The sequence below is a fragment of the Mesoplodon densirostris genome, chromosome 7 (genome assembly GCF_025265405.1).
Source record: "Mesoplodon densirostris isolate mMesDen1 chromosome 7, mMesDen1 primary haplotype, whole genome shotgun sequence".
Taxonomy (NCBI): Eukaryota; Metazoa; Chordata; class Mammalia; order Artiodactyla; family Ziphiidae; genus Mesoplodon; species Mesoplodon densirostris.
Window position 1 is genome coordinate 105,059,433 of NC_082667.1, and position 26,845 is coordinate 105,086,277.

The following is a 26,845-nucleotide window of genomic DNA, read 5'->3' on the forward strand; positions in this document are numbered from 1 at the left end:
AAACACCGCATGTTTATTTAAACTGTTACTCTTTATAATGCATTGAATCTTATAACAGGTCAATATCCTCATTCTATTACCTTATTGGGTACATTCATTAGTGTTATATAAACCTTAATTTAAAATTAAAGAATTAAAAGTACAGCTAAGAACACAGTCTTGATCTGCATGAGAGGATTCACCATCATGCACCCTAGTCCCTAATGTAGTTATCTTTTCTGTTTCCTGGGCCTCTCGAGCTTAGACTTGCTTTCATTTCAGAGAAAATAAAGTGGCTCTGCTGAGTTCTACCTCACGAGGGCCCAGCCGCTGCACTATCGGTGTGTGTTGACCCAGTGGTACCTGTCCACCCGGTGCCCAGCAGCAGGCCTGTGACCCTTAGGGATCTTATGCAATGCAGGATAAGCATTTCCTAGGAGACCCATTCGGCCATCCCCCATATTGTTTTTGCGGAGGATATGGAACCAAGATTGAAAGGGCTGTTTCAAGTTTTCAACCTGGGGAGAAAAAAAGAAGAAAAAAAGGAGCATGATGATTTTGTAAACCGATAAGCCACTTCTAAGGATTAAATATAAACCCATAACTTACAGGTTCAACCTTTCAAAAGCATAGGAAATACAAATGAATAGAAATCAAAGTAGATCATTATCTTTGGAAAATTGAGTTGCATTTTAGGGTATGAAGTAAGTCACTTCATATCTTTTAACAAAATTCTTTAGTCCAACCAAGAATTTTAAAAACAAAAAATTTAAAAATTTATTCAAATTAGTATATATTCCTGTGTTCTCTCCTACCTGATCCCACCTTGCTCAACCCAAAAATATCTAATCACAATCTCTGGGGGTGAGGTCTAGAAACATCCATGTTAAACATCTCAGATGACCAATATAAATATTTTGCAGACCACACTTTCAAAGGACGTTGTTCTAAAAGAATATAGCTGACTACAGATCCGATCCTTAGATTAAGAAGATCTCTCTAAGCGTAAAAATAGAATTAAGGGTGAACATTTTACTACATAATTTTAAACTTTACATATAGAACTAAATATAAACTACATATATAGTTTAGAAAACTAAACAAGCTAGGGGAAAAAAGTTTGCCAGGAATATGACAAGGGGTTAAAATATTTCTAACCTTTGAAAAGCCTTTAATAACACATTAGGACCTCAAATGATAAATGGGTGAAGGAGAAAAATTCATAAGACAGTAAGTAACTACAACATTTTGGTACATGGAGTTTTTGTTTTAATGTTTAATTTAATTAATAAAAATGATATTTTTCAATGAGAATACCCCATTTTAGGGAAGATGATAAACACTTTCACATAGAGCTGGTAAGACTACAAACAAAGACATCTTTCTAGAAGGTACTTTGTCCTGTGTTAAGAACTCAAAAAATATCCATACACAATGACCCAGTAATTACATGTCGAGAATCAAATCTCTAGAAATAACTTAGAATTCTGACATCTCTGTAAAAATTCGCTTTTTTAATATCACAACAATGTGAAAACAACCTAGATGTCTTCTAATAATACATTAGCTAAATAAATTATAAGGGAAGCAAACGATTTACAATGTAAAATATTTAAATTGCTTTAACATGTCAATACATACGTGATTAAGAAAACAAATTTACATACATACAAAGGGTCAGAGATTCTCCCTAAATCAGTGAGCACTCAGCCAAGTAGAGGGTATAAAGAGAGAGAAGGAAGAAAAAAAGACAGAAAAGGTGTTGCCAGAATATTATTATTGTGATTTTAATCTTTATAATCTTTCCATATTTTCCAATTAGTTGTTTCTTTGCTTTTAGAGTGAGCATACTCTTTTTAGAATTAGAGTAGAAAAAAAAAATGTACAGAGAAGAAATGGAGAACACTTTACCTGATAAATACTCTTTGGATTGCTGACCTTAGGAATTATCTGAGGTTCTTTGTTACAACTTTCTTCATCAGAGGAAGTGCCAGAGGAGTAGTCTAATGTGGCTCTATTAACAGCATCACTAATTTGTTGGGATAATTCCCATTCCTCCCGTCTGTCTTTGAAAGAAGCAATTGTAAATGGTTGATTTTTCTCACCATACCTAAGTAGGAAAGGAAAATAAAGCATTCATTAGGGATTCAAATTCTCACAGGTTTTATCTCTAATCTTTTCTGGAAACAACACAGTAATTTACAAGAAGAGTTACTTTAAAGAAAAGAAAACAAATTCTGAAAGCTTGTCCAAGATAGTGGAGTAGGAAGACCCTGAGCCTACCTCCTCTCATGGGCACACCAAGATTACAACTATTTAGAGAGCAACTATTGATGAGAGACTGGAATCTAGCAGAAAAGATTTCTACAACTAAAGTTATGGAGAAGGAACCACAATGAGACCAGTAAGAAGGGCAGAGTCATGGTATAGGTCAGACCCATACCCCTGGGTGGGCAACACACAAGTGGGGGGCTAATTACAGTTGTAGAGGTTCTCCCGAGGAAGCAATGGGTCTGAGCCCCACATGGAGCTTCCCAGGCCAGGGATCCTGTACCAGGAAGATGAGCCACCAGAATGCTTGGCTTTGAATGCCAGTGGGGTTTACTTTGGGAAAGTCAGAGGGCTGTGGGAAATAGAGATGCCACTCGTAAAGAGCCCACACAAAATCTCCAGGACCCAGAGAAGAAGCAGTAATTTGAAAGGAGCCTGGGTCAGACCCACCAGCTGATCTTGGAGAGCTTCCTGGAGAGGTAGGGGGCAACTTGAGCTCATCCTGGGGACACAGACACTGGCAGCAACCATTTTGGGGAGTTTGTTCTACCACGTGGACATTCGTGCTGGCAAGCACCATTTTGAAATCCTCCCTCTAGCTTATTAGTACCAGGACCCAGAACTGCCCATCAGCCCTTCAGCACCAGTGCTGAGGTGCCTCAGGCCAAGCAACTAGCCAGGTGGGAAAACAACCCCACCTACTAGCAGGCACACGGCCTTAAGACCCCCTGAGCCCACAGCTGCCCCAGGATGCAGCACTGTCCAACAGAGGGCTCAGGGCCTAGCCCCACACACCAGTGTACCAGCACTAGGCCCAGGACCCACACGGCCCTGAAGGCAGAGACCCCAGGACCCAGCTCTGCCTACCAGTGGGAAGGAATTGGCCCTAGGATGCCCTGGACACAGCCCCCCACCACCACCAATGAGCCAGCACCAGCCTAGGGAGGAACCTCACCCATCAGTGGACATCCTCAAGACCCCTGGGCTCTGGCTTCCCAGTCCACCCACCAGCAGGTTAACATCAGCTCCAAGATCACCTGGGCCCAGGCCCCACCTACAAACAGGCCAACACTAGCTCTGAGACAACTTGGGTCCCTCAGCCAGCCATTCAGGGATCCAGGCCCACCTACCAGCAAGCCAAAACAAGCTTTGGGACACCTCAGACCCTGTAGCCAGCTATGTCAGGGAGCTGCCCCACCCCCCAGCAGGTCTATACCAGCTAACTCTAGGACCCACAGGTCCTGCAGCCAGAAATCTCAGGACTCAACTCTAGTGAGCCAGTTAGCCAACACTAGCCCCAGCACCCTCTCAACCACAGCCCAACCCACTGGCAGGCCAACACCAGCTCCAGGACACCGTGAACCCCTAAGCCAGCCACCTTGGGATCCAGCCCCATTCACCAATGGGCCAGCACCAACTCTGAGACACTCCAGAATGCACAACCAGGTATATCAGGAACTGACCCCACCCACCAGCAGGCTGACACTAGAACTGGAAACCTCAGCCCCACAACCACCAAGGCCAGAACCCAGCTCTGCCCATCAGTGAGCCAGCACTAGCCCTGGGACCCCCTTCCTCATGGTTCCACAGCCAGTTGCCTCATGACCCAACCATACAACCAGCAGCTGGCAGCCTCCATACAAGGCAGGGCCTGGCAACCAACCAGATTGGGGACCAGCCCCACCTACTAGACCACCAAAAGTAGTCAGTCCACCACAACATAAGGACCCACACAGCCCGCATAGAGGGCACCCCTAGAGCATATAGCTCTGGTGACCAGAGGGGAGTGCACTGCTGGGATGCACAGGATGTCTCCTACAAAAGGCTACTTCTCCAAAGCCAGGAAATGTTATCAACCAACCAGATACATAGAAATAAAAACAAATTAGGCAAAATGAGGAAACAGAGGAACATGTTCCAAATGAAGGAATGGGATAAAACCCCAGAAGAAGAATTAAGTGGAGAAAGGTAATCTACCCATTAAAGAGTTGAAGGTAATGATCATAAAGATGAGCAAATAACTTGGGAGAAGATGTAGGGAAATAGTGAGAAGTTAAACAAAGAGTTAGGAGATACAGAGAAGAACAAAGCAGAACTGGAGAAATTCACTGAAGTGAAAATACACTAGAAGGAATCAACAGTAGATTAGATGATACAGAGGAGCAGATCAGTGAGCTGGAAGATAGAGTAATAGAAATCTCTGAAGCTGAAATAGAAAAAAAGAATAAAAAGAAATTAGAATATTTTAAGAGATCTCTGGAACAACACCAAGCATGCTAACATTCACATTATAGGGATCCTAGAAGGAGAAGAGAAAAAGGGTCAGAGAATATATTTGAAGACATGATAGCTGAAAACTTCCCTACCTGGCAGACGAAACAGATATCCAGGTCCAGGAAACACAGAGAGCCTCAAACAGGATCAACCCAAGGAGGACCATATCAAGATACATTGTAATTAAAATGGCAAAAATTAAAGATAAAGAGAGGATATTAAAAGCAAGGGAAAAGCAACAGGTTGCCTATAAGGAGACTCCCCATAAAGCTATCAGCTGACTTTTCAGCAGAATCTCTGCAGGTCAGAAGGGTGTGTTGCAGTATATTTAAAGTGATGAAATGAAAAACCTATGGCCAAGAATATTCTACTTGGCAAGGCTTACCCTCAGATTTGAAAGAGAGATCAAAATTTTACAGATAAGTAAAACCTAAAAGAGTCCAACATCACCAAAGCAGCTTTATAAGAAATGTTAAAAGGGGCTTCACTAAGCAAAAAAGAAAAACCACAACTAGAAACATGAAAATTATGAAAGGAAAAAGCTCATTGGTAAAGGCAAAATATACAATAAAGACAGTAAGATCAACCACATACAAAGCTAATAGGAAGGTTAAAAGACAAAAGTAGTAAAATTGCCTAGATCTGCAATAAGTAGTTAAGGGATACACAACACAATTAGATGGAAAATATGATGTAAGAAAACAGTAATCATAAGGGGGGAGGAGTAAAAATGCAGGGTTGTTAAAATGCATTTGAAATTAAGAGATGAGCAACTTAAATAATCACATATATAGATTGCTATATATAAACCTCATGGTAACCAAAAATTAAAATCCATAATAGATACACAAAAAACAGAAAGAAATTTGAACATAACACTAAAGATAGTCATCAAATAACAAGGGAAGTGAGAAAAGAAGAAAGGAACAAAATAACTACAAAAACAACACCAAAACAATTAATAAACTGGCTGTAAGTACATACCAATTAATAATTACATTAAATGTAACTGGAATAAATGTTCTAATCAAAAGACATAGAGTGACTGAAGATACAAAAACAGTACTCATATATATGCTGTTTACAAGAAACTCACTTCATATCTAAAGACACACATACACTGAAAGTGAGAGAGCAGGAAAAGATATACCATGTAAATAGAAATGAAAAGAAAGCCAGGGTAGCAATACTTACACCAGACAAAGTAGACTCTAAGACAAAGTAGACTTTAAAACATAAACTGTAACAAGAGACAAAGAAGGACATTACATAATGATCAAGGGATCAATCCAAGAAGAAGGTATAACAATTGTAAATATATATGCACCCAACATAGGAGCACCTAAATATGTAAAGTTAATATTAACAGAGATAAAGGGACAACTTGACAGTAACACAATAATAGTAGGGGACTTTAACTCCCCACTTATATCAATGGACAGATCATCCAGACAAAAAATCAAGAGGGAAACATTAGCCTTAAATGACACAGTAGACCAAATGGACCTAACAGATATCTACAGGGCATTCCATCCAAAAGCAGCAGAAAACACATTCTTTTCAAGTGTACATGGAACATTCTCCAGGACAAATCACATGCTAGGCCACAAATCAATTCTCAGTACATTTAAGAAGACTGAAATCATATTGAGCATCTTTTCTGACCACAATGTTACACAACTAGAAATCACTATAAGAAAACTGAAAAAAAAAAAAAAACCCACAACATGTAAAGGCTAAACAATATAAACTAAACAACCAATGGATCATTGAAGAAATCAAAGAGGAAATCAAAGAATACCTGGAGACAAATGAAAACAAAAACACAATGATCCAAAAATCTATGGGATGCAGCAAAAGTAGTTCTAAGAGGGAAGTTTATAGTGATACAAGCCTACCTTGTGAAACAAAAGTCTCAAACAGCCAAACCTTATGCCTAAAGAAACTAGAAGAAGACAAATAAAGTCCAAAGTTGGTAGAAGGAAAGAAATTATAAATATCAGAGCAGAAATGAAATAGAGACAAAAAACAAACAAAAAAATAGATCAATGAAACTAAGAGGTGGTTCTTTGAAAAGATAAACAAAATTGATAAACCTTTAGCCAGACTCATCAAGAGAAAAACAGAGGGTTCAAATCAGTAAAATCAGAAATAAAAAAGAAGTTACAAACAATAAAAAGATCACAAGAGATTACTATGAATAACCATATGCAAATAAAATGGACAACCTAGAAGAAATGGACAAATTCCTAGAACTGTACAATCTCCCAAGACTGAACCAAGCTGAAAGAGAAAACATGAACAGACCAATTACCAGTAATGAAATTGAATTAATAATGGGAAAAAAAAGAAAAGAAATTCCCAACAAACAAAATTCCAGGACCAGACAGCTTTACAGGTGAGTTCTAGCAAACATTTAGAGAAGAGTGAACACCTATCCTTGTCAAACTCTTCCAATAAATTGCAGAGGAAGAAAGACTTCCAAACTCATTCTATGAGGCCACATCACCCTGATACCAAAACCAGACAAATATATCACAGAAAAAAATTACAGGTCAGTATCGTTGATGAACATAGATGCAAAAATCCTCAACAAAATATTAGCAAATCAAATCCAACAACACATTAAAAGGATCATACACCATGTCAAGTGGGATTTATCCCAGGAATGCAAGGATGGTTCAATAACCACAAATCAATGCAATACATCACATTACAAGTTGAATAAAAGATCCTATTATCATCTCAATAGATGCACAAAAATCTTTTGACACTATTCAACATTCATTTATAATAAAAACTCTCCACAAAGTGGGTATAGAGGGAACATCTCTCAACATAACAAAGGCCATATATGGTAAGTCCACAGCTAACATCATACTCATCATAAAAAGCTGACAGCATTTCCTCTAAGATCAGAACAAGACAAAGATACCAACTCTCGCCTCTTTTATTCAACATAGTATTCAAAACTCTAGACAGAGCAATCTGACAAGAAAAAGAAAAGGAATCCAAATTGGAAAGGAAGAAGTAAAACTGTCACTGTCTGCAGATGACACGATAGTATACATAGAAAATCCTAAAGACACCACCAGAAAATAATTTGGTAAAATTGCAGAATACAAAACTATTATACAGAAATTTGTTGCAGAAATCTGTTACATTTCCACACACTAACAATGAACTATCAGAAAGAAATTAAGAAAACAATCTCATTTACCATCACATCAAAAAGAATACATAAGAATAAATATAACTAAGGAGGTAAAAAGACCTGTACTCAGAAATTTATAAAATACTGATGAAAGAAACTGAAGACAAAAACAGATGGAAAGACATACCATGTTCATGGATTGGAAGAATTAATATTGTTAAAATAACCATACAACCCAAGGCGATCTACAGATTCAGTGCCATCCCTATCAAAATACTAATGGCATTTTTCACAGAACTATAGCAAATAATTCTAAGATTTGTATGAAAACACAAAAGACCCCAAATAGCCAAAGCAATCTTGAGAAAGAACAGAGCAGGAGGTATCAAGCTCCCGCACTTCAGCCTACACTACAAAACTCTGGTAATCAAAACAGTATGATACTGGAACAAAAATAGACACATAGATCAGTGGAAGAGAATAGAGAGCCCAGAAATAAACCCATGCACCTATGGTTAATTAATCTATGACCGAGAGGCAAGAATATACAATGGGGAAAAGATAATCTCTTCAATAAGTGGTGCTGGGACAACAGGGCAGCTACAAGTAGACAATGAAATTAGAACAATTTCTCACACATATAAACAATAAACTCAAAATGGATTAAAGACTTATATGTAAGACTACAAACCATATAAACTCCTAGATGAAAACATAGGCAGAAACCTGTTATAAATTGTAGTAATATTTTTTTTGGATCTGTCACCTAAGGCAAAGAAAACAAAAACAAAAATAAACAAATGGGACCCAATTAAACTCAAAATCTTTTGCACAGCAAAGGAAACCATCAAAAAAGCAAAAAGATAACCTACTGAATGAAGAAAATATTTGCAAATAACATAACTGACAAGGGATTAATATCCACAATATACAACTCAATATGAAAACAACAAGCAAACAACCCAGTCAAAAAATGGACAGACAGGATTGGTTCAAGATGTCAGAGTAATAGGACATGCTCTCATTCCCTCTTGTGAGAGCACCAGAATAACAACTAAGCGCTGAACAATCATTGACAGGAAGACACTGGAACCCACTAAAAAAGATACCCCACATTTAAAGACAAAGGAGAAGCCACAGTGACATGGTAGGAGGGGTGCAATCACAATAAAATTAAAGCCCATAATTGCTAGGAAGGTGACTCACAAACTGAAGAACACTTATACCACAGAAGTCCACCCACTGGAGTGAAGGTTGTGAGCCCCACATCAGGCTTCCCAACCTGGGCATCTGGCAACGGGAGGAGGAATTCCTAGAGAATCAGATTTTGAAGGCTAGAGGGATTTGATTGCAGGACTTTGACAGGACTGGAGGAAACAGAGACTCCACTCTTGGAGGGCACACAGAAAGTAGCATGCACATCGGGACCCAGGAGAAGTAGCAGTGACCCCATAGGAGACTGAACAAGACCTATCTGTTAGTGTTGGGGGGTCTCCTGCAGAGGCGGGTGGTGTCTGTGTCTCTCCGTGAGGACAAGGACACTGGCAGCAGAAGTTCTAGGAAGTACTCCTTGGTGTGAGCCCTCCAGAGTCTGCAATTAGCATCACCAAACAGCCCACGTAGGCTCCACTGCTGGGGCACCTCAGGCCAAACAACCAAAAGGAAGGGAACCCAGCCCCACCCATCAGCAGACAAGCAGATTAAAGTTTTACTGAGCTCTGCCCACCAGAGAACCACCCAGCTCTACCCACCACCAGTCCCTCCCATCAGGAAACTTCACAAGCCTCTTAGATAGCCTCATCCACCAGAGTACTGACAGCAGAAGCAAGAAGAACTACAATCCCGCAGCCTGTGCAACAAAAACCACATTCACAGAAAGACACAAGATGAAAAGGCAGAGGGCTATGTACCAGATGAAGGAACAAGATAAAACCCCAGAAAAACAAATAAATGAAGAGGAGATAGGCAACATTCCAGAAAAAGAATTCAGAATAATGATAATGAAGATGATCCAGGACCTCGGAAAAAGAATGGAGGCAAAGATCGAGAAGATGCAAGAAATGTTTAACAAAAACCTACAAAAATTAAAGAACACACAAACAGAGAGGACCAATACAATAACTGAAAAGAAAAGTACACTAGAAGGAATCAATAGCAGAATAACTTAGGCAGAAAAATGGATAAGTGACCTGGAAGACAGAATAGTGGAATTCACTGCTGTGAAAGAGAATAAAGAAAAAACAATGAAAAGAAATGAAGACAGACTAAGAGACCTCTGGGACAACATTAAATGCAAAAACATTGGCATTATAGGGATCCCAGAAGGAGAAGAGAGAGAGAAAGAACCCTAGAAAATATTTGAAGAGATTATAGTCAAAAACCTCCCTAACATGGGAAGGGAAATAGCCACCCAAGTCCAGGAAGCACAGAGAGTGCCATACAGGAAAAACCCAAGGAGAAACGTGCCAAGGCACATAGTAATCAAATTGGCAAAAATTGAAGACAAAGAAAAATTATCAAAAGCAGCAAGAGAAAAAGGACAAATAACATACAAGGGAACTCCCATAAGGTTAACGGCTGATTTCTAAGCAGAAACTCTACAAGCCAGAAGGGAGTGGCATGACATATTTAAAGTGATGAAAGGGAAGAACCTACAACCAAGATTTCTCTACCCAGCAACGATCTCATTCAGATTTGATGGAGAAATCAAAAGCTTTACAGACAAGCAAAAGCGAAGAGAATTCAGCACCACCAAACCAGCTCTACAGCAAATGCTAAAGGAACTTATCTAAGTGGGAAACAAAACACAAGAAGAGGACCTACAAAAACAAACCCAAAACAATTAAGAAAATGGCCATAGGAACATACATATCGTAATTACCTTAAACGTGAATGGATTAAATGCTCCAACCAAAAGACACAGGCTTGCTGAATGGATACAAAAACAAGACCCATATATATGCTGTCTACAAGAGACACACCTCAGACCTAGGGACACATACAGACTGAAAGTGAGGGGATGGAAAAAGATATTCCATGCAAATGGAAATCAAAAGAAAGCTGGAGTAGCAATATTCATATCAGTTAAAGTAGACTTTAAAATAAAGAATGTTACAAGAGACAAGGAAAGACACTACATAATCAAGGGATCAATCCAAGAAGATATAATAATTATAAATATATATGCACCCAACATAGAAGCACCTCAATACATAAGGCAACTGCTATCAGCTCTAAAAGAGGAAATCAACAGTAACACAATAATAGTGGGGGACTTTAACACCTCACTTACACCAATGGACAGATCATCCAAACAGAAAATTAATAAGGAAACACAAGCTTTAAATGACACAATAGACCAGATAGATTTAATTTATATATATCGGACATTCCATCCAAAAACTGCAGATTACACTTTCTTCTCAAGTGTGCACGGAACATTCTCCAGGATAGATAACATCTTGGGTCACAAATCAAGCCTCAGTAAATTTAAGAAAATTGAAATCATATCAAGCATCTTTTCTGATCACAACACTATGAGATTAGAAATCAATTACAGGGAAAAAAACATAAAACACACACACACATGGAGGCTAAACACTATATTACTAAATAGCCAAGAGGTCACTGGAGAAATCAAAGAGGAAATTAAAAAATACCTAGAGACAAATGACAGTGAAAACACAATGATCCAAAACCTATGGGATGCAGCAAAAGGAATTCTAAGAGGGAAGTTTATAGCAATACAATTCTACCTCAAGAAACAACAAACATCTCAAATACACAATCTAACATTACACCTAAAGGAACTACAGAAAGAAGAACAAAAAACCTAATGTTAATAGAAGGAAAGAAATCATAAATATCAGAGCAGAAAAAAAATGTAAAGAGACAAGGAAAGCAATAGCAAGGATCAATAAATCTAAAAGCTGGTTCTTTGAGAAGATAAACAAGATTGATAAACCATTAGCCAGACTCATCAAGAAAAAGAGGGAGAGGACTCAAATCAATAAAATTAGAAATGGACAATAAGTTACAACAGACACCCTAGAAATACAAAGCATCGTAAGAGACTGTTACAAGCAACTCTATGCGAATAAAATGGACAACCTGTAAGAAATGGACAAATTCTTAGAAAGGTATAACCTTCCAAGACTGAGCTAGGAAGAAATAGAAAATATGAACAGACCAATCACAAGTAATGAAATTGAAACTGTGATTAAAAATCTCCCAACAGGGCCTCCCTGGTGGCGCAGTGGTTGAGAGTCCGCCTGCTGATGCAGGGGATACGGGTTCGTGCCCCAGTCTGGGAGGATCCCATATGCCGCGGAGCGGCTGGGCCCGTGAGCCGTGGCCGCTGAGCCTGCGTGTCCGGAGCCTGTGCTCCGCAATGGGAGAGGCCACAACAATGAGAGGCCCGCATACCGCAAAAAAAGAAAAAAAAAAAAAATCTCCCAACAAACAAAAGTACACGACCAGATGGCTTTACAGGTGAATTCTATCAAACATTTAGAGAAGAGCTAACACCCATCCTTCTCAAACTCTTCCAAAAAATTGCAGAGGAAGGAACACTCCCAAACTCATTCTGTGAGGCCACCACCACCCTGATACCAAGACCAGATAAAGATACTACAAAGAAAGAAAATTATAGACCAATATCACTGATGAACATAGATGCAAAAATCCTCAACAAAATACTAGCAAACAGAATCCAACAACACATTAAAAGGATCATAGACTACGATCAAGTGGGATTTATCCCAGGGATGCAAGGATTCTTCAATATATGCAAATCAATCAATGTGATACACCATATTAACAAACTGAAGAAGAAAAACCATATGATCATCTCAACAGATGCAGAAAAAGCTTTTGACAAAATTCAACACCCATTTATCATAAAATCTCTCCAGAAAGTGGGCAGAGGGAACCTACCTCAACATAATAAAAGCCATATATGACAAACCCACAGCAAACATCATTCTCAATGGTGAAAAACTGAAAGCATTTCCTCTAAAATCAGGAACAAGACAAGGAGGTCCACTCTCACCACTATTATTCAACATAAAGTCCTAGCCACGGCAATCAGAGAATACAAATTGGAAAAGAAGTAAAACTGTCACTGTTTGCAGGTGACATGATACTATACCTAGAGAATCCTAAAAATGCCACCAGAAAACTACTAGAGCTAATCAATGAATTTGGTTAAACTGAAGGATACAAAATTAATGCACAGAAATCTCTTGCATTCCTATACACTAATGATGAAAAATATGAAAGAGAAATTAAGGAAACATTCCCATTTACCACTGCAACAAAAAGAATTAAATACCTAGGAATAAACCTACCTAGGGAGATAAAAGACCTGTATGCAGAAAACTATGACACTGATGAAAGAAATTAAAGATGATACCAACAGATGGAGAGATATACCATGTTCTTGGATCAGAAGAATCAATATTGTGAAAATGACTATACTACCCAAAGCAACCTACAGATTCAATGCAATCCCTACCAAATTACCAATGGCATTTTTTATAGAAGTAGAACAAAAAAACTTAAAATTTGTATGGAGACACAAAAGACCCCGAATAGCCAAAGCAGTCTTGAGGGAAAAAAACGGAGCTGGAGGAATCAGACTCCCTGACTTCAGATTATACTACGAAGCTACAGTAATCAAGACAATATGGTACTGGCACCAAAACAGAAATATAGATCAATGGAACAGGATAGAAAGCCCAGAGATAAACCCACACACCTGTGTTCCACTAATCTATGACAAAGAAAGCAAGGATATACAACGCAGAAAAGACAGTCTCTTCAATAAGTGGTGTGGGGGAAACTGGACAGTTACATGTAAAAGAATGAAATTAAAACAGTCCCTAACACCAAACCCAAAAATAAACTCAAAATGGTTTAGAGACCTAAATGTAAGACAGGATACTATAAAACCCTTAGAGGAAAACATAGGAAGAACACTCTTTCACACTATATAGATGCAAAAATAAATTGTGGGTGGGAATGAAAATTGATACAGCCACTATGGAGAACAGTATGGAGGTTCCTTAAAAAACTAAAAATTGAATTACCATATGACTCAGCAATCCCACTGCTGGACATATACCCAGAGAAAACCATAATTCAAAAAGACACATGCACCCCAATGTTCATTGCAGCGCTATTTACAATAGCCAGGACATGGAAGCAACCTAAATGCCCATCAACACGTGAATGGATAAAGATGTGGTACATATATACAATGGAATATTACTCAGCCATAAAAAGGAACGAAATTGAGTCATTTGCAGAGATGTGGATGGATCTAGAGACTGTCACACAGAGTGAAGTAAGTCAGAAAGAGAAAAACAAATACCGTATATTAACTCATATATGTGGAACCTAGAAAAATGGTACAGATGAACCAGTTTGCAGGGCAGAAATTGAGACACAGATGTAGAGAACAAACATATGGACACCAAGGGGGGACAGTGGGGGGGGGGTGATGAATTGGGTGATTGGGATTGACATATATACACTAATAAGTATAAAATGGATAACTAATAAGAACCTGCTATATAAAAAAACAAATAAAATAAAATTCAAAAAAAATGTGCAGAACACCTGAATAGACATTTTTCCAAAGAAATGGACATACAAATGGCTAACAGGCACATGAAGAGACGCTCAACATCTTACATTATTAGAGAAATGCAAATCAAAACAATGAGACATCACCTCACACCTGTCAGTATGGCTATCATCAAAATGTCTACAAATACGAAATGTGGCGAGAACATGGAGAAAATGGAACCCTTGTACACTATCGGTGGTAATGTAAATTGGTGCAGCCACTATGGCAAACAGTATGGAGGTTCCTCAAACTAAAAGTAGGATTACCATATGATCCAGCAATATATATCCTAGGTATATATCCAGGAAAAAAACACTCCTGGGTACATATCCAGAAAATTTGAAAAGATGCAGGCACCCCAATGTTCAGGGCAGGACTATTTACAATAGCTAAGACATGGAAGCAACCCAAGTGTCCATCAACAGATGAATGGATAAAGAAGACGTGGCATATATATATATACAACTGAGTACTACTCAGCCATAAAAAAGAATGAAATTCTGCCATTTGCAGCAATGTGGATGGACCTAGAGAGTATTATGCTTAGTGAACTAAGTCAGACAGAGAAAGTCAAATACTGTACGATATCATTTATATGTGGCATCTAAAAATTAAAACATATGTATATAGCAAAACAGAAACAGACTCAGCAGACATAGAGAACAAACTAGTGGTTACCAGCAGGGCAAAGGTAAGTGGGGAGGGGAAAGATAGGGGTAGGTACAAACTACTATGTATAAAATAAATAAGCTACAAGGATATAGTACAGCACAGGGAATATAGCCAATGTTTTATAATAAATTTAAATGGGGTATAATCTGTAAAATCTTTGAATTACTATGTTGTATACCTGAAACTAATATAATTTTGTAAATCAACTATACTTCAATTTTTAAAAAAATACAAATTGAAATGGCTTGACAGCAAATCACATTGAGAGACATTATGACCTTCAGCTACTAATACTGTCATAATTGGCAGGGGTCAAGAATTCTATAAAAGCTTTCTAGGAATTAACTAAGATAAAGTCAGACTACTTTCTTTCGATTCAACTGATGGACTGAATTGCTGATGGTAAATAACTCCTCTTCCCCCTTGATACTGCCTATAATACTTGGACATTATAATCTACAGTTGGCAATATGATGCAGTGATTAAAGTCAAATTTCAAATACTATGCAAAAATCTTTGTGCTTCCCACTCCATCCACCTTAATTGGGAAGTCTGTGTTGTCTGATATAGTTTGCATCTAGTCTTAGCCACCCTGTGCCCTCCCTGCTAATCCAGGGCTTTGGAGCATCACCTTTCACAAAGGTGCATAGAGCTGACTAAATACCCTAAGGTTTCCAAGGGTTACAGAGCACACAAACTAACTCTAATGAGATTACTCACCTACAGCACACTTCAAAGGGATCTACCCATATGGTCATCTCCTTTGGAAGTCCCAGGTGAGAAAAATCCACATTACTTTCAGCACAAGCCCTTTCTAGAATAGGATCTTTATTCTGATTATTGTTTATCCTGATACACCTTTAAAAACAAGGAAAGGGAAACAAAGATGTGGTGACAGGTACTTTAGCTGGAGAAGCATGTTGTAGGCAAGAAACTCCAATACACACAGCTCCCACCTCACTCCCAAGTTTCCTCAACTCCTTGGCCACCCTCCAGTTTTACAGCAAGAGTAAAATACCGACTTTTTACACAGCAACTCAGAACATGGATTCCATTACTAAGTCACACCAAAGGTTCACTGTATAACCTTCAGGGTAAACACAAGTTAGAAATTGTTTAATCCACCTCACATAAAGAGGTTTGCTCTATAATTTTTGACTTGTACTATCATCTACATCTCCTTTTTTCAAGTCCAAGTTCAAACAAATAAATTTGAGCCCATAAAATTTTCATTACTTAAAGGCTGCCAACAAAATCATTGCAGGTGGTTACTGCTGACTTCTTACTTCCCTTTGCCATGCATATCAACTCTCACCTGAAGGCTTGCCCTTTAGACGGGTGATCAGAGTGCCAGTGACTTCTGTATGTTTCAAACAAGATCGTCATCAACTTTTCTGCAAAGTCTTCTATCTGTTGTTTACTCAATTTATCATGTTTTTTTGCTAATCTTGTGACAAAGAAGACTGTTGTTGCTATTTCATCTCTCATGGTTCAAGAAGAGTGGATGAGTAGGTCTGCAGCCATTAAAAGGAGGCAAGAAGAAATTAAACAGAAACAAGGGTCTAACTTATTATCAACATGTAATTGCCATTTGGAAAATTTACATACCTTAAATTTAAAACAGAAGTCACTTGTTCGTCTTTAATGAACTAAAAAAAAAGCACATCAATACTATCAGTCAACAAAACAGCCAAGAATACCAACTCCTCAACTAACCTTTAATGATTTTCAAATCATTTGAATGATTTTCAAAGAAAACAACATCTTTTAAATACTGTAATACACTTAAACAAATGAATCACTATGCAAATTAAATGCTTTTAAAAGTCTGGACATGAGACAGTAAATTACTCCAAGTACCAGTGTTGAAAACCTATTTACAGAGAGCAAAAACATTTCAGGATACAGTAGTTCCTAAAATGCGGCTCTCAGGTTGCACACTTTAAGTAAAAGTTAAGATTAATCAAATATATATTAAACTTGCCAGCAAAAGCTCTTTAGCCCAACAGAAAGTGGGCCAGAGTTAGAAGACTCTCTCACCACACTTGTTTTGTCAGTTTTAGGCTGCAGTTTATATAAACCTGGGCCCCAAAACCTGAGAAGTGTTAGCCTTACACAGGTGCTGTCCTTCAGGATAATTGACAGCTTTTTCCAGGTCCCCATCAGATTGATCCTTGGCATATGCAGAGTGGGTTCCTTACTTAAAGTGTTTAAAGATCTTCAAACTGGATTTCTATCTTCTATTTTGCTCTTAAAGTCTTATCTTTTATGACATTGATTAAGAATCAAGCCTTCTCCTTCCATATCCTAAGAGCCTACATTCCAATATTTTTGTCTCTCATAACCATCAACATATTAAAGAAGTTTGTCTTGGATCTATTCTGAAGCTAAAGACAACTCTCTTTGAATAGTCATTATATTGACTACACACATTTTTCACTAAAATGTTTATTTGTAAAATAAGTGGACGAGACCTCAAAGTTTATCTAGTCTCACTAGCTCTCAAAGCGTAGCTCGCTGATCACCTGATTTGGACCCACTGAGCTGCTTGTTAAAAATGCAGATTCCAGGACCTTATCCCAGATCCACTGAATCAATACTTCTGAAGGCATACCTGGGAATCAGTATTTAACAAGTTCCCTCTGGTGATTCTTATACTCACTAAATTTAAGAACCACAACACCTGGCATATGTCTTTAACACCCATCATAAGTGGTCATTCAGGTTCTCTGTCACTGAAAAAGAATTCATTCTCTTACAAGGAAGCCCATTTCTTTTCTAAAAAGTTCCAAATGCCAGGAGGTCCTTCCTCTCCTTGAGAAACTACATCCACCTCTTTGATTCTCTATATTTGCAGCCTAATTTTTTCCCTCTGGAACCATACAGATTGTATCTAATCCTCCACCACATGAAGATGCTTCAGATACTAGCTATTCAGCATCCCTTGAGACTCTTCTTTGGGGGTGGTGGCTAACTATTCTTAGCTTTTCGACAGTTCTTCCCATAAACATGTTACTCAGACATTTCACCATGCTCAGCACTCACATCTGGATGAGTTTCAGGTGCATCAGTAATCCTCTTTCAAAGTGTAAAGCCCAGAAGCCCAATGTTCCCAATGTGTGCTCTGCCATGACATCATAGAATGGGACTGTTAACCTCTTGCTCTGAATACTGTATTTCTAGAACACAGCTTCAGGTGGCATTTGCCTTGGTGGTAGTGGCATCATACCTCTGCTTCATGCTGAACTGGCACTTAGTCTTTTTCACTAATGTTATTGTTTTGTCACATCTTTCCTTCCTGCACAACATAATGCTTAAGAATATGGGCTTTGAGAAGACCTGAATAGACATTTTTCCAAAGAGGGAATGCAGATGGCCAACAGGCACATGAAAAGATACTCAGCTTCACTAATCATCAGGGAAATGCAAACCAAAACCACAATGAGATATCACCTCACACCTGTCAGAATGGCTATCATCAAAAAGAACACAGGTAACAAATGTTGGTGAGGATGTAGAGAAAAGGGGATCCTTGTACACTGTTGGTGGGAATGTAAATTGGTGCAGCCACTGTGGAAAACTGTATGGACATTCCTCAAAAAACTAAAAATAGAACTCTGTATGACCCAGCAATTCCACTCCTTCTGGGTATACACCAAAAAATATCAAAAACATTAATTTGAAAAGAAAACATGCACCCCAGTGTTCATAGCAGCATTATTTACGATTGCCAAGATATGGAAGCAACCTACATGTCCATCAACAGATGAGTGAATAAAGAAGATGTGGCACACACACACACACACACACACACACACACACACACTGGAATACTACTCAGCCATAAAAAAGAACAAAATTTTGCCATTTGCGGCAACATGGATAGACCTGGAGGGCATTATGCTAAGTGAAACAAATCAGAGAAAGCCAAATACTGTCTGATATCACTTATATGTGGAATCTAAAAAAATACAAAAACTAGTGAATATAACAAAAAAAGAAGCAGACTCACAGATATAGAGAACAAACCAGTGATTATCAGTGAGGTGGGGGGAAGGGGCAATATAGGGGTGGGGGAGTGGGGGGCACAAACTATTGGGTGTAAAATACAGACAACATTTTGTAACAACTGTAAATGGAAAGTAACCTTTAAAATGTATTAAAATATTTTTAAATTTTTTAAAAATAAATTAAAATTTTTTTTTTAATATATGGGCTTTCGAGTCAGACAGGACTAGGTATAAATGGCAACTTTACAACTCACTATCCATGCAACCTTGGGCAACTTGCTTAACTTCTTGAACTTTTATTTGCCTGTCTGTGAAATTGGGAGGGATGATAGTGACCTCATAGGGTTGTTAGCAAGCTACAATCAATAATGTTTTGTATTAAAGCACCTGGTGGAGGGTATGTAGCAGTTGTTACAGGAAGGCAGTACAGCAGAGTAGTTAACAAATCAGCTATAAGATCAAGCGTCATGGGATTGACTCCCAGTCAATATTTGTTATTGACTTATTGACTTATATTCACTTCAACCAATTAATTCTATGGTAAAATGAATTTCACTCAAAACTTTAAAATGAATGGAAAGTCAAATTAATTTTTGGATCTACTACACTTACATTTTACTAGCAAGACAAAAATTATATCTAGTGACAACTACACAAAGAAAAGGAATATTTCAAGTGATTCTAGAACACATTGGAATATATTCTAGAGAAAACTATGAAGATGGGTTTTTAAAATGTCATTTTGTATCATGTTTACAGTAATATTAGTATTACAATTTGAAGCTATATATATATATAATATATACATATATAGAGAATAGAATAGGGTAATATACATATTTACTTCCATGTTGTGATGTACTAAGATTTTCAATGTAAGGAAAAAAGAATAAAAGTACAAACTCAAAGAAATTAAGTAAAAATCCTATAATGTTAAATTTGAAATGGCAATATTAATCTGAACTTGTGATTTTTTTAACATACTAAAATATGTATTTTAGTTCTGTCCACTAAAAAGGCCTAGAATCAATAAATAATGCTAACACTCATTTTGTGGTCTTTAATTACAATTTCCCACTTTAAAAAAAGATTCTTGGAGAAATGGTCAATTCCAGTTCTCTTTCAGGTAATATGTTAGGTTAGCCTGCAATGTATTATACCAGAAAGCAAGAAAGCTATAAAAAACCAATGGGTCAGGTCAAAAGATACAAAAGCCTACATGAAGAGCTCCCATTGGCCAACAATAAGTCATTCCCCTCTTCAGCGTCATTACAATCATCCCCCAACTACTGGAACTATCAGATGATGATGGCTCAAAGCTCTATGTCTCATTGGGAATTACTCTCAGAAACTACCTCATGGTATAGTTATCCCTTGCCCAAGGGGTGGCCTGCAACCATTGACGGGCTAGTGTAGGGGTACAAAAGCCTGGCCCCCATGTTCAATTTGTAAAAACTCTGAAGGGCCATCGCATCTCCAGAGCTCCCCATAAGATAGGCAGAGGCCTCTACTACAAGCAAATCACTGGTCCACCTCTCCCTCTACCCAATCCTATCTTTCTCACTCCCTTATATGTGTATTTCTCAAGAAAACTCCCCAATAAACTTTCTGCATGCAACTCCCCATCTCAGAGGCGGTTCCTAAGGAGCCTAGTCTAAGACAGTTTGTAACTGGAATGTGTAAGGAAGCAGAGTCTAAAATGGGATTTGGGAATTGGATTACTCTCCTGCTGGCTGGAATAAAAATCTCATGGCTGGTGGTACTACAATATGGATATAGATAGCTCCTGGCATGCTGGAGTGCTGTGATTGTTACAAACTTCATCTCAGTGATGAACTGAGATGGAACACATATTAGGAGGTGCACTGGCTAGTGTAATATCTTTGATGATTAAGATGTATGAGAAATGGTAATATAAGGACCATAGAAACAGATGGGTGAGCACCTTGATGTCTAGTAATGGCACGATTTAATAAGGCTAGTTCAATTCAATTCAGTAAATGTTTAAGTGTCTACTATAAGTGCAGAACACATAAGATAAAGGTGAGCCTAGGACCTTAATGTCCTTTTACTTCCATAGTATCTTACTTATTTCAGCTTCCCATGATATATTTCTCATTCCCCTCACTCAGTGGCAGGAGTTCCCAAACTGCTGTACTTGGAATCACCTAAATATCTTTTTTAAATGCCTGGCTCCTACCCCCTGGACATTCTGATTTAATTGGGATGGAGTGCAACCTGGGCATCAGGATTTTTAAAGATCTCCATGTGAGGGCTTCCCTGGTGGCACAGTGGTTGAGAGTCCGCCTGCGATGCAGGGGACACGGGTTCGTGCCCCGGGCTGGGAAGATCCCATGTGCCGTGGAGTGGCTGGGCCTGTGAGGCCACAGCAGTGAGAGGCCCACGTACGGAAAAATAAATAAATAAATAAATAAATAAAAGATCTCCAAGTGATTCTAATGAGCAGCAAGGGTGGAATATTGTTAAGACAGATATCTCCTAGCTATCAAGGAGATTTTAATTTTATTTTACACTTCTGATTGCTTAGTAATGCCTTAAGCTTAACAAGAATTATGACAAATTCACATCATTTATTCTCATCTTTTCTAGCCTTTGCTGAGATAACTTTTCCAAAGATTTTTTTTTTAACTTATGTTAGCAGTGACAAAATTGAAAATCAGAACAACTACTCATATATTGCTGAAATAAAATCTGCTTCAGAACCAAAGGCAACATATGTTATTAGCACATACTCAAATTTTTCCTTTTCAAATGGTTTGTGTTTGCATTTACAACATTAAAATAGTGTTTAATCATTCTTTCACTATTTCACCTTCCCGATGACATGCCATTCTATTGTCCTCTGAGTTGGTGAAACACATTAGCTGATGAGGCTTTGAACCCTTTCCTAGCATTATTTTCTGCAACAGGTCCAGGCAGGCCTTGGAAATTGTGAATAGAACAGTAGAATAACAGTGTACTTAGACTTCAGGAAAGAACAATCAAACAGAAACTATACGTCATGCAAGACTTCCTTCAGTTACTTGTTTATGATGATCTTAAACACCTTATTAAAATCACCTCCTACACATTAATGACAATTATACTTTCTGTTATAATTAACATTTACTCAGTGTATTCAGTGACTATCTACTACATATTAGACACTGCTACGTGCTGTGGGCTTAAAAAAATTTAAACTTTCCTTTCAAGATGTTTATGATCTAGAGGAAGAGCCCAGATATGTACACAAGACCATTTGGATACAGAGCTTAAGAAATGGGATACTCCAAAATTACTTCAAGTTTCGAGCATTAGTAACCAAGACAATAATGTTATCATTGAAATAACTGAGTTCAGCAGAAGAACCCATATAAAAAAAAGAATGGTTGGTTCAGATTGAGGTCTACTGAGTTTTTTATGGCAATTTAATACCCATCTAGTAATGTCCACTGAAAGGAAACTAGAATTTAGCAGACAGTTCAGCCTGGGTGAGCCTAATCCAACTTCATATTTAAGTAGAACAGAAAATGGGTGTTGAGTTTTGAAGACAAAAAAATCAGCTCTCCCACTGTTTTTAAGTAATGTCCAGAATTCCCACTATCAGACATTTATTCCCTGATTAAGACATTGTCTCTCCAAGATTTTCTTTTGGAAAACATCAGGTGGGTTATCCATAGTAAAACAAAAGAATTGTGTTCTGGCTGGAGAGGTTTGGAAGAGCAGAGAAAGCCTGGTGGAGGCACCACAGAAAATGGGGGATACATGAGATTTCTGGTCACTCAGAATGAGGATGAAGAACAGAAGGAAACAGAGCATCACAGACATACTGTACCTTCTCATTAAGCCTGGAACAGAGATTCAAATGGTTTAAAACATGAAAATAACCAAAATGACCTTGTAGAAGTAGCAGTTTCCAGAATCACATTTCTTCATTTTAACATGAGGGAATTCAACTTGATCACTAAGGTACCATCAAGCCTCAAGGTTTTCCAATAAAGATTTACCTTGAAAATTTGACACTACATTTGTCTTCTTAGTTTTAGCTAACCTTCAGCTATAAAATGAAACTATGATAGAAGTTTTCAAATAGGCAAGATAATTTTAAAATATCATCTAAATTGAACATTAAATTGACTGGACTTTTTTGATGTCATAGCCAGCCTTAAAATCAGACCCATTTGATTTCATTAGCTTCCCTTTCTTAAATTGCAAATTACATCCACCCGTTTGCAAATGCACATCATTGCTAGTGAGGGGGAAAAGATAGCTGTTTTAGCAAAAATCCCACTTCTGACAGAAAGTATATATTTTTTGATAACAGCAACTAAGCAGCACCATTTTATAAAGCAATGAACTAGTCTAAAACCCACACATGAACTCACTCCCATTATATTCAAAACACATACAAAGGAAGTCACATTAATTGTTGAAACAAAATTGCATATGCCAAAATGTTACCTAATAACATTCTGCAGTCATGTAGTATTAATTTGAACCCAAAAGAAATTAAGTTCAGAGCTGCCTAATCTACTAAGTGAAACTTATTTACTGATAAACTAAATGAGTCAAACTATATGATGCTTCTTTTTGATAAGGTTACCTACAAGTGTTTTATTTACCACAAGCCTTTTTCCTACTTTATTTGTATTTTCCATGTGCATTATTAAGCACACACAATGGTTAAGTGGTATTGTCCTAGAGGGCACAAAAATGTGTGTATCATGCATCAAGTTGGAAACCAAGTTAGCCCACTAAAAATAATTCAGGGTGTAAGAAAATGTATATACAACATTCTGTGCTAATATAATAAAAGTGTGTTATATATACCAGCATTCTCTAATATTATAATAAAATAATTTCAAAATGCAATTTGGGTATTAAATAATAATATTATCTTACTAATGGAAGACATAAATTATAGAGTGAATATATTAAGTGCAAAGAGAAAAGAGAAATATCAAAATGAACTAAGGTCACCAAGGAAGATTTTACCCAGGAAGTAGGATTTTAAACAAGCAGTAGATGAGCTAAGAGGGGAAGGACAATATGAACCTTACTAAATGTAAGCATGATGAAATCCTTGAGATATATTCTATGTTTGTAGAGGAAATAAAGATAACAAATGAGAGTTATGTAATTATTAAAAACTAAAGAATATAAATTCTGCCTAGAAAAAAACACTTAAGTACCAAATGGGGAGATTAGAAACAAAAACAAGAATAAGTAGTCATAGAGTGATGCTTAAGAGAATCACACTTTAAAGTATTTTCATTCCTGTAAACAAATTAACAAGATAGTCAATTTCCTCCTTTTGGTTTCATAGAGTTCTTAAGGAGAGTAGACTTTCTTCAACTGTGTACTCAAGTCTACTTGTTGGCCATACTGAATCCCTAGAGTTGTCAAATTATCTCTATAAACCTTGAAAATCTACCTGAGGTTTTTCAGAGAGGCGACAGAGGTTAATCAGTGGTGGGAAGCAGCCAGGAAAGTTAATCTGTTTAGTAATAGCCTAGAGAAGTTCATTGCCCCTCAATGGTCTCACTGAATCAAGCCCTGAAGCAAACCTTCGGAGGAGCCAATGCGGTCATCCTCTGCCTTCTGGATAATTCCACTGACCAAACCTTACGATGTGGTGGTGCGGAGGCAGCAGTTTCCCTTGAATTCATATGTGTCTATGACCCTGTTTAAAGCAGCTTGGATTCTATGAGTCCTCTCTTCTGCTTCTCCTTGTGGACTAACCCTTCTCAAGGTTTACTTCCATCTGCCAGCCCCTAAATAGGAAATGGACGCTCTCAAAGTTGGTCCTGAGCATTCCGCTTTCCTTGTTCTATTCTCTGTTCAAGAAAAATACAATCCTGATAATCACCTACTCTGTCCTGAGTGAATCACAGCATGTGTTAGAGGCTCAATGAAAAATAAGAAAATGTACCTCTCTTGGAGATCTCATTTATCTTTGTAACTTCAACTATTACAACTATTACAGCTTCAGAAAACTATTAAAACTCTCCTTTCAGTTCTGGTCTCTTTCCAGAGTTCCAGCTCCAAATATCTAACTCCACCACAATGTCCTTCCCTTACCTAAACACACCTAAACCTAAATACATCATAATTCTCCTATGACTGTATTTGCCTGCCAACATCTCTACTTGTCACTGAAACCTGGAGGTTAATCTTGTTCTCTTCTTCACTCTAACCAGTCACCAGGTCCTGTAAAGTTCCCTTCACAAAGTCTCTTTCATTCAGACCATATTTTCTGTGTGACTCCATACCTGGGCTATTAAAATAATCTCTTAACTGGACTCTAAGCCTCCTCTGTCTCTCCCTCTTCTAACCTATGCCACTCTATTAATCTCCATAAAACAACACATGAGTCACGTGAGTCACAGCCCCTCAGACAGAAGAATGAGATTAAAATTCCCTGGCCTAACACCTAAAGTGCTCCAGGATCTATCTCCTACTTACCTGACTCTCTAATCTTATTCCCCAGTGGGGACATATTCATTGCTCTTCTATTAGCCATGTGTATTACAATCTCCATGAATTTGCTTGTGTTTTTTTCTTCATAAGTTGCTCCTGCTACCAAGAGCATCCTCTCTATCTTTTCCCTTTATCTATGTCCTACTTTTCCTTCCAGACCTGGCTCAAGCCCATAGCTTCCACATACCTTCTCTGTGTCCCAATCCTTGGTGTTTTTCTTTTTTCTTTTTCCTAAATGCTGGCAATAATGAAGCTCACGTTAGTATTCAGGAATCTTGAAGCACTTATTAATCTAACCATCTTGGTACTTAAAATAATTATATATTATATAAGTATATAAATAAAATACAACTTATTATAATGTATATAGTAATAAAATTAATATACTATAGCTATCTTAATTATCTATGTATATAAATTGTCTGTCTCTTTAACGAGACCATAGATCCCTAGACTATGTTCTCTAAAGATGACAAATATGCAATAACTTTGCTCCCACTGTTAGGTCAAAACTAAGTGCTCAAGCAACTCTAATTATAAAGCTTATTTTTCAGATTGTTTCTGATTTACAAAAAGATAAATTAATTTAACATTTTCATATGGAAAGCAACAGTATTGATTAATCAATAAGTAGAAATGAAGCTAATTAAGAATCTGGTGCACTCTTACTAATGAGAGTACAATGAAATGGAATCAGAAGTATAAAATAAGAAAAATTGCTGGCAGTTCATTTTAGCTTGAAAGAAAATCTCCTCTCACAATTAAACAGATTCGTTGATTTTTAGTTCTTCAAAGGCACCAAGTTGACCTCAATTTAGTCTTGCTTCAACACATAAATTAGTTCCTATTTATAGTATCATGAATGTTAATAAGGTAATCCGACATTTATTGATCTACATAAAAATCAAAACATGGTTTTATATTTCCTAAGAAAAAATATACACTTAAAAAACAGGTTTAAAAAGAAGCTTCTAAACTCCAATAATTTCTCCTCAGTCTGATTCTTCACTTCTTCCTCCCTGACAAAATCTGTGGAAGTTAGAAAACGTTCAGGGGGTATGTTTGTGTGTGTTGTAAGCAGAGAATAAGTTGCCTCCATCTTTCGTAATTCCCAACTCGCATCACTCTAGTTTTTTTTAGGAGTGATAAATTTAGTCAATATAAATTTGCCAAAGCTAAAGCAGAACGTATTTGTTTTCTACATTCTTCTCGGTTTCCTCCTAACAACCAATCTCACCTCCTTCCCTTAGTGCACCTTCCCCATCTTCCTAATCACCAAATGCCCAGAAATTAAATACAACAGTAAACAAGTCCCCTGAAAGGTACCTTCCTGGTACTGTCTAAAACAAATGCAATCTTCTGTTTGGGCACTTA

General features: G+C 37.6%; 1 protein-coding gene across 1 annotated transcript; it reads right to left on the reverse strand.

Annotated features, from left to right (window-relative positions):
* Window positions 1-314: 314 nt before the first annotated feature.
* On the reverse strand, window positions 315-16,469 carry BTG4 (BTG anti-proliferation factor 4). Its single transcript, XM_060105543.1, has 4 exons — window positions 16,297-16,469; window positions 15,702-15,839; window positions 1,891-2,089; window positions 315-497 (listed from the first exon to the last, which is right to left on the reverse strand). Exons 1-4 carry the CDS (start codon window positions 16,467-16,469, stop codon window positions 315-317), a joined length of 693 nt encoding a protein of 230 aa, XP_059961526.1.
* Between the last annotated feature and the right edge of the window lie 10,376 nt (window positions 16,470-26,845).